This window comes from Atractosteus spatula, chromosome 8, assembly GCF_055471065.1.
Source record: "Atractosteus spatula isolate fAtrSpa1 chromosome 8, fAtrSpa1.hap1, whole genome shotgun sequence".
Classification (NCBI taxonomy): Eukaryota; Metazoa; Chordata; class Actinopteri; order Semionotiformes; family Lepisosteidae; genus Atractosteus; species Atractosteus spatula.
The window spans coordinates 56061998-56070969 of NC_142713.1; the positions used below are offsets into that span (position 1 = coordinate 56061998).

Here is an 8972-nt window from a genome sequence, read left to right on the forward strand (position 1 = left end):
CAAACAGTGCAGTACCTTAAAGTGCAGGTGCAGATATGTGCAGGTGCTAATTTGAGCTGTTTAAGATGCGGACTGCTTGAGGGAAGAAACTGGTTTTGAATCTTTTCATCAGTGTTCTGAGAAATACCTCCTACCAGAACCCAGGTGTGAACTGGGCCCTGAAGTATAGCTCGAGCCCAGCTGTGGCAGCGGTCGAGATATATCCGGTCCATGGAGGGTAGCTTGGTCCCAGTGATTTTCTGCGCGGACCTCACAACCCTCTGTACGGCTTTTCTGTCCTGTACTGTGGCTCCACCATACCACACCGTAATACCACCGGTCAGGACACTCTCAATCGCATTACGGTAAAAATAAGCTGTAGCGGAAGAGCAGCTTTATGAAGTGTGACTGGGCGGCCATGTCTCAGCTGCTGTCTGCGTTGCAGATGCGATGGTGACAGAGGGTGGGGAGAATTTCAGTGTGGGCCAGAGACAGCTGTTCTGTCTGGCCCGGGCCTTCGTCCGCAAGAGCAGCATCCTCATCATGGACGAGGCGACTGCCTCTATCGACATGGCAACGGTGAGCCGCTACTCCCACGCTGCACTTTTTTATTCTGCCATAATTACAATTATCGTAGTAATTATGACGAGCTATTTGTACTGTACGTCATTACCGGACAGTGGCATTGGTTATGTCATCCAATTTGGTTTTTTTCTTTTTGCTAGGAGAACATTTTGCAGAAGGTTGTGATGACTGCCTTTTCAGATCGCACTGTTGTGACCATTGCTGTAAGTATCATGACATCTGCAGTGGAGATCACGGTTTGCAGGACTGTTAATAATTGATGTTTTTTCCAATTAGCTCCTGCTTTTATGTTCTGTGATCCTTCTTATCTGATTCGTATCTTATCTTAATTACATTAACATATGGGGGTCAATTTTTTTTCCCATAGATTGAACTTTTTTCAACCTGCTGTTCTTTTTACCACTTCCTTCAGCTAGTATAAAAATACCCAGTATACATGAAGTTGTTCAAGTAGGTAGCTGCGTCAGCATGCGTAGGCTGCAAAGGAACAAGTAAAGGTTTATTCCATACCGAAAAGAGAAGAAAAGAAACACAAGGTTTCGGCTGTGGAGCCTTCTTCGGGTGTGGGTGTGGTCACACCCAAAGAAAGCTCCACAGCCAAAACCTTGCTTTTTTTTTTCACGTTTCGGCATGGAATAAACTTTTACTTGTTCCAGTATACATGAACCTTAATAAATTGTAATTGTTCTCTGTTTTTAAATCACATGGAGGTGACATATTGCATTTATATCGAGCAAGGACTTACTAGTCAATTGAAACTTGAGACTTATTGAATAATGAATATTGAAAAGCAGGGAGTAGAATTTGTCATTTCTTTTAAAGACAAATATTCAAAGAAATTGTTTTTTTTTTGTGTGCATTTCTATTCAATCCCCTTTTTCCATTACAAAAATACCGGAACTCTGGAACAGAAAGGACACTAATAGGCTATAGCTCTCTTTCTTCAGCACTCAACAATAAATTTGAGGTAATTGTAAAAGACTTAGATAATTTGCAACATTTCAGTCTGATTTGCAGTGACTATATACTCATTTTAAATCATGAATCCATGAGCTAAAACAGCAAAAATAGTTAAAGAAGAAAATGAAGTGTGCAATTGTTTAAATACAATGATATAGGCCTATAAAAGCAGGTTCTATGGCTTCCCTGTGATATGATTATAAATCCAGTTATCAGACCCCAGCTGTTTCTCTCTCTGTCTCTGAATCTTTCACTGATTGTTTTTCAATTCCTTGCAGTGCTCTTTGTGTCCGCCCCAACCCCCTCCCTGTCCACGATATTTCTCTTCTTTGTGTCTTTGCTGCCTGTCCTTCTGTCTATTTTTCTCTACCTCTCTCTCCTCTCCAGCACCGCGTGTCCTCAATCCTGGAGGCTGCGCAGGTTCTAGTTTTCTCCTCGGGAATTTTAGTCGAGTGTGACACTCCCGCCAATCTGCTGGCCCAGGAGGATAGCCTCTTCACCCTTTTAGTGCGGACACACAAGTAGCTCCTTCGCGGCTCTGCAGCTGCACCAGTCCAGGTGCTCTGGTTGGTAGATTTTGTGCCCCTCCCCTTTGCCAGTGTCCAATCCATGGCCTCAGCTAGAGTGTGAGATTTGCATTTCTACCCTCTAACCTTTTATCCAGTAACTCAAGTGCTGTGCTTTTCTGTGGGTAAACCTAATGAGGACTGCAGGAGTGTTGTCATTCAATTCATTTAAACACTGAAAGGGGGTGGAGCGGTGGCTCTGTGGCTAAAGATCTGCACCTGTGGCCGGCAGAGGAATCCTGCTCCATTGGGCCCCTGAGCAAGGCCCTTAACCCCAACTGCTCCAGGGGCACCATATAAATGGCTGACCCTGTGCTCTGACCCCAAGTTTCTCTCCCTGTCTGTGTGCCTCATGGAGAGCATGTTGGGGTATGCAAAAAGACAAATTCCTAATGCAAGAAATTGTATATGGCTAATAAACTGATCTGATCTGAAAATATCGTTTTCTCTGTTCCCAGTGGAGGAGAGGGGATTTACACTGCTATATACTATAAGAAAGGTCCTTGGGCGAATGTTAATCTAGTTTATGTTTTCCTTTACAAGTCCTGTAATGCTGGGCATGTGCAGATGGATTTAAGCAGAGATTTCAGAGATAATCACAGATTTTATGGGCATTATGGCTTCTGCCTTGTTGACACTCTACTGACCTGCCTGAGAACATGAACAGACTTTATTCAGGTTGTGATTTTAACCCCACCAACAAGTGCACTTGTCACTCAGTATAATAACACAGGTGTTATTTTATGTATTATTTTCCTTTTTGAGCACAACATTTTTGGCTAGTCTGTCAATAAAACTAAAACATTCCTTTGGTCCTCAGAAGGTTTGGTTGTGTTGTACTTGATTCAGGTCTCAACATTTCTGTTTGTCTATACGGCAGGCCATTTGGAGGCACAAACCAGTGTGATTGTAGAAAACCACAAAACCGATTAAATGAAGAAACTCCTGGGTCTTCTGTTGCAGTAGCAATTATACTGTATATCACTCGAAGAGGGCAAAATCTAATGAAGTCAAATTGGGAGCTTTAGATTTAAAATTGATCTACATTTAAATGTATATTGCAGCATCAACTCGAACTGAAGTTGATGATAAACCTTCAAAAATATACAAATAAATCATATTTAAACAGTGTATGTGCAGATCTTGGATAGCCACTGTTTCTCAGCACTCCTCCTATCAATGGACGTTCCTACTGTGGTAAAACTACCCCTCTGATTTGTTTATGGATGAAGCATTCTTCCTGCAGTTTGACCACAACAGGACTTTCTGAGGGCCTGTTTGTTTTGACCTTCCTCATAAGCAGAAAAAATTCTACTTGGCCACAGTTGAAACTGACTCAGAATTTATTTATATTTTTGAACTGAGAGATCTTGGGGAGTGTGCAAGCCATTTATAACTTGAATGGAAAAAACGATAGTAAGCCTAATTTTTTTTTTAGTGACAGACGTTTCAAAACTAACTCAACTTGGCACCCAGCTGGAGGAAGAACAGAAGAGCTGGAGGTCATAAACGCTGTAAATGTCAATTTAGGAAATGGTCCAAAAGAAACAGCCATTTTTTCTGGGTCGTACTTGTACATTTTTGTTGATTGTTTTAAATAAAATTGTTTGTTGGTCCTAGGGAAGAATCCTAAAATACTGGTATTATTAATTGCATCTGAATAAACAGAAACCCAATGCATAGATAAATCCAATTAAATTAAAAGGGTAAAACAAGTTCTTGACTGAACGGTTCAAAGCCTTAGTTCCTGATAATGCATGAACCCAGTTTTGCACCCACCATTATGCACCAGCAGCCCCACTCCATGTCAGTTCAAGTACAGATGGGAGAGATATTGCTTTAACAAATTGAATTGAATTAAGAGGGGAATTTAGGAAGGTCAGATTATATAATCCCAGAGCAGGATTTTGCCTGGACACCAGAGTTAACAGTCTTACTCTTTTGAAAAGTGCCATGGGGATCTTTCATAATCAAGCAGTCAGAACCTTGGTTTAATGTCTCACCTGGAGGAGCGCACCTCCGACAACACAGTGCCACTGGTCACCTTACTGTGGTTTTGTTGTTTTCGAAGTTGTAGTCCAGAGGGAAGCACTGGTCTGCCACTGTTACTGTGCCCAGTGGCATCCTCCCATTCATACTTATCTTATATTCATATCTCTTCAAGGCTCCACTGTGCTCTGATGCTGTGTGTTATGCGTGTGTTGCAGCATCGTGTTCACACTATCCTGACGGCAGACCTGGTGATTGTGATGAAGCGAGGGAACATCCTGGAGTACGACAAGCCTGAGATGTTGCTGGAGCAAGAGGACAGCATTTTTGCTTCCTTCGTCAGGGCCGACATGTAGCTCAGCTCCTGTCCTCTGCACATTGCATGTGTCCAGGGCAGCCTCTTTAATCAAGACAGCAGGCTCCAGATTTATCAATCAATTAATCAGTCAATCAGCTGTCGTGCTTTAAATTGTATTTTTTTCCTGGTGACGCCCATCGAAAAATTCCTTTATGGTAAGTTAAAAAAAGACCACATGTCAGGCATGTCAGGAAGATGGACTTAAAATGACTGAACAACTGCCTCAGTAATAAATAACATGAAGTTAAATGTTTGATAAAGGGCTCAATATGAAGCACTTTGAGCATCTACAGGAAACACACATGTTTTAAGCAAGGTAACTGTGAAACACAACAAGGGCAGTTTATGCAATAGCAATTTATTGAATTTATTGATTGTTTGATCAATTGATTGAACATTTTTATGAGCATGGTCGTATTTTATTAAAAAAACTATCACAGAAAGTCTTTAAATATTTTTATCTTTGTTACTGTTGATAAGTGCTACATACGTTCACATTTTTGTGCAAAAGCAATAAAGGCAATGCTTCATTCTTCAAATGCAGGAAAAGAAGGCTGGTTTAAAAGTGCTTTTACTGTATGTTGGTCTTCTCATGTTTTATCTTGAGTCATGGGAAACAGACTGCTGCTCTTTACATCCCTGGAAGCTTTTCTTGTTTGCTTCATTAGATCAAGGGCACAGCCATGATCACATGAGATTCCCTGCTGCTCAAATGTATCTGACATGTACAGTACCTAAGAGCACCTTAGTCTTATCCCGATGTACTGAAAGAAGAAACACAACCTGTTGTACCAGTTTATTATGCACAAAGCTTTGTATCATTTAATGCTGATATCCGCTACACAGGGTTCTGCTTGATCCATGTACACGCAGAGCTTTCTGCACATTTGCACTGGGCTACTGTTGTACGGTAATTACATGATGCAAAGAGACCTTAGGAGACACGTGACTTTCTCAAGTAATTAATAGTATATAAAGAATATCAATTTTACAGTTTTCTTGGGTAGATAATTCTGATGGTATTTGGTTAATTAGTTACTGAACGTATTTTATCAGGAATGGTAACAGACTTGAAACAGATTTCTTCTGAACATAGAAAATAAAAATGAAAGCACAACATGCGACTGTTACTTGCAGTGTACTGTACAATTTCAGAAGATGTAATAATCCATTATATCCTTCAGGTCATGCTGTGCGTACCTTGCAATCATAACTTCTGTTTTGGTTTAATAAATCTAAGAGAGAAAGAGTAAAAACATGAGTGGGACAGAAAATAGCTTTAATCATTCTGGTGACGATATGCAAATGTATTTGCATAATACACATATGCAAATGATGGTATGGTTGGTTATAATGAAGATGTAGGTTCCAAATATTTTGGCCCGTCACTGAACTGTTTGTGTCCATCCTGCTTATGCTTCAATAGCCATGTTTTCAAGGTCAACAGAAATAACAAAGCATAACTCAGCGAGACAGTAATAGGGATTGCTTCTCTTCTTTGTATACATCTCTCGAATCACAACAGGATTAGCTTAGATTAGAGTTATTAGAGTCTTGTCTTTATATGGGCATTATGATTTTTGTATTTGGGAAATATTTGCTCAAAGGAGGTGTGCTTTATAAACAAAACCATTGTGATTAGAAGAGTCATTTACAAAGCTCACTCTCTCCCCTAGGACGAGGTATGGTACAATATGCTGGACCACTGAAGGAGGGTCTGTTTTATAGATATTAAATGTTTCTGTATATATACACTCCTGTGCACAAGTCTTAGACATTTGCATAGGTTTCATACTGTCACTTAATGTTTTTTCTTTATTTAATTATATAATCTATTCTGTGGTGATCTTCTACTGAAATTTCAGCCATTATGTTTTGAGCTAACAAAAAATAATGATGAGGACAACTGACAAAGAGTTCGATTTTATTAGTAAACTACAACGCTACATGGAAGCTACTCATGTAAAGTTCACGTGGAGTTGTTATGATCATGTTTTCGAACCCAATGTGAATTAAAGATTGTAGAATGACAAGTTTGATTTCTTTTCACACACTAAGCTGTATTGAAAACAGCCTAAGCTGTTACAGTAGTGAAAACACTAGCAAAATTGTTGCTGCTCATAACATACATGCATATATTTTAACTCCTGATTGAATTTAAGGTGTCTGAGACTTTTGCATCATCCATGTTATGTGTGTGTATACATAAACAGATTATTCATATTTTTCTTTACTTGGAATGATGGACTTGGATGCTGAGTTATTCTTTTAAAGGTGGATACACAGCAATGTGCAATTAAAACTTTCATACGGACATTAACTTACCTATTACTGCCGAAAGTTACAAAGGCCGCTCTGATCAATTCTGTCACCCCTTCTCTTTGGTGCTTTTATTTTAAAAGAAAATTGGTATGTGCACAAATATTGATTATTCACATGGCATTTTTGTGAGAGCTGACTATGCAAATGAGCAGTTTCCTCCCAAGTAAAATTTACCAAGATATCCATATACAGTAGGATGGTAAAATAATACATTTTGCTTTTTATGATATCTACTGTAGTATGTTCCCTGAGAATGATAACACATGAAGCATTTGAGTGTGTTCGTTGCGTCTGGCCCTTTTATTGCTGGTTACTAATCTGTCTTTTCTAGTGTAGCTACATACTGTACCACTGTGAAAGGCAGATTCTCTAGAAATCCAAGACAAGAGCATCTTAGACAGTATTACTTATTTTATGTGTACTGGCTTACATGTATAAGTCCTCAGTGGCTGAAATTTAACTGGATTCAATTATAGGATATTTTAATGGCAGGAGACCAGAAATATTGGTCATTTTGACAAATTATGTGAACATCTTAAATAATGAATTAAGAGCTCTGGGCACCAAAGCCAGAAAAACGCCAAAGAACAGATTTGGACATCTCTAGCTTAGACAGCTCATAAACCACAACCCGAATGGGTATGAAATATCTCCTGAATCTACTGAAATCTGTTTTTGAAAGTGTTACAGTATCTGGCTGTTGCATACTTAACCACTTTAAGAGAAAGCAAAGCTTCCTTTTGGGTGATTTCCTTAAATGGAGTAATTTGTATGGAAAAAGTGACATATGAACATAACAATCATTATCTACCATATAGAATGGATAAATATATAATGGAACAGTTGGACTCATAAATCTTTCCTTTGAAGATGCAATCCACTTTTATCTGTCTCTGAAATCTGCATTAAACTGCAGATATTAATGGCTTTGCAGAATTTGTCTTAAAAGCCATTAATAGTCCTTAGACCTTCATATGAGATGATACAAATCATCGGTTTTTCTTTTCTGATTAGATCATGAGGATACTCTATAGTTGGGCTTAAAGGAAAATTTAAAGGCGTCTGGTGTGTTATGAGGTATAATTCTGCTGAATCCAGCTCTGCCTTACCACAGTGCCAAATAATATATTCTACTGTATACTTTGAGTACAATTCTTGTTTTTTTTTTACTGTTGTGTATACTTACAGTAGCTTTCACAATTGTCTTCTTTATACCAAAACTCTCTTCCAGCATTGTGATTCTTCTGAAGAATACCACTGATGCCTGCAAAGGTATTTCGTTCACTTTGGGGTTGTGAGGAAGAAATATCATTAATAAAGATGATTTCCTTTGTCTCTAGAATATATGTTTAAGCTAGGGAAACACCTCTGTAAAGAGATAGAAAGCTTTTATGATTTTACCTTTCATCTCTGCTTTTTAATGGGGAACAGCTCCGACTGCATTTTTTCATTCAAGTTTGCATTTGCCTTTCAGCTTTATAACTGATTTTCCTTTTGTCTTAACTGTACATATCAATTAGGATGTTTTTGACAGTTTAAAATGGAACATTTAACCAAATGTACAGTTTTTTACACTTGAAACTTTTACTGGCAATAAAAAATTGTGTTTTGTGTGAAACTGATTTTCTGCATCCTCTTCAGCTGCTGCTGACATTATTGGGCTCTACTCAGGTGGCGTTAACAGTACTGTGTCTTTGTCACAAATGATGTAGTGCAGTGTGTGAGTTATAAGTTGTATCATGCATTATCTCAGGTTCAGCAGAGTGTGTGTTTTTGCATTTTGGGAGATTTTTTTAGAATAACATGAGCTTTTAAAAGATGCGGAGCGAGTAATTATATGTCTTTGAAAGCAGGTAGTGAATAACATAAACATTTAGATACATAAATATATTCATTTTGCCACTAGTATATCTAATTTGTACAGTGCAGTTTATTTGACTTCCTTTAAATGCACTGAAGACCTGTTAGGGATTAACCTAACAGTTTTGGTGTTCCTCATGAAACAGAAGAGCAGCTGTTTCTATATTCTGAATTAAAAATACAAATATTAAGGGATTATTGACTGAAGGACTTTGCTAATGAAACTGAATAAAATTAGAATAACTGAATACAGAACTATTGAGTCAAAAGCAGTATTTTTCCAAAAACAAAGTGGCTTTTCCCAAATATAAAATGCATAGTTATGCCTGGTGTCTTCATCAGATCACTTTGTA

At 38.4% G+C, this 8972-nt stretch overlaps 1 protein-coding gene across 5 annotated transcripts in view; it reads left to right on the forward strand.

The window, feature by feature from the left end:
• abcc9 (ATP binding cassette subfamily C member 9) overlaps positions 1-8377 on the forward strand; it is a 70641-nt gene extending 62264 nt beyond the window's left edge. For 2 of the 5 annotated variants that reach the window (XM_088923394.1, XM_088923395.1), the window contains exons 36-39: positions 425-558; positions 705-767; positions 1912-2090; positions 4298-8377. In XM_088923394.1, the coding sequence (XP_088779520.1) occupies positions 425-558; positions 705-767; positions 1912-2049 (335 nt within the window). In that variant the 3' untranslated portion in view covers positions 2050-2090; positions 4298-8377. The remainder of the gene's footprint in view (positions 1-424; positions 559-704; positions 768-1911; positions 2091-4297) is intronic. The other 3 variants (XM_088923396.1, XM_088923397.1, XM_088923398.1) reach the window with 3 other exon arrangements.
• Positions 8378-8972: the final 595 nt, after the last annotated feature.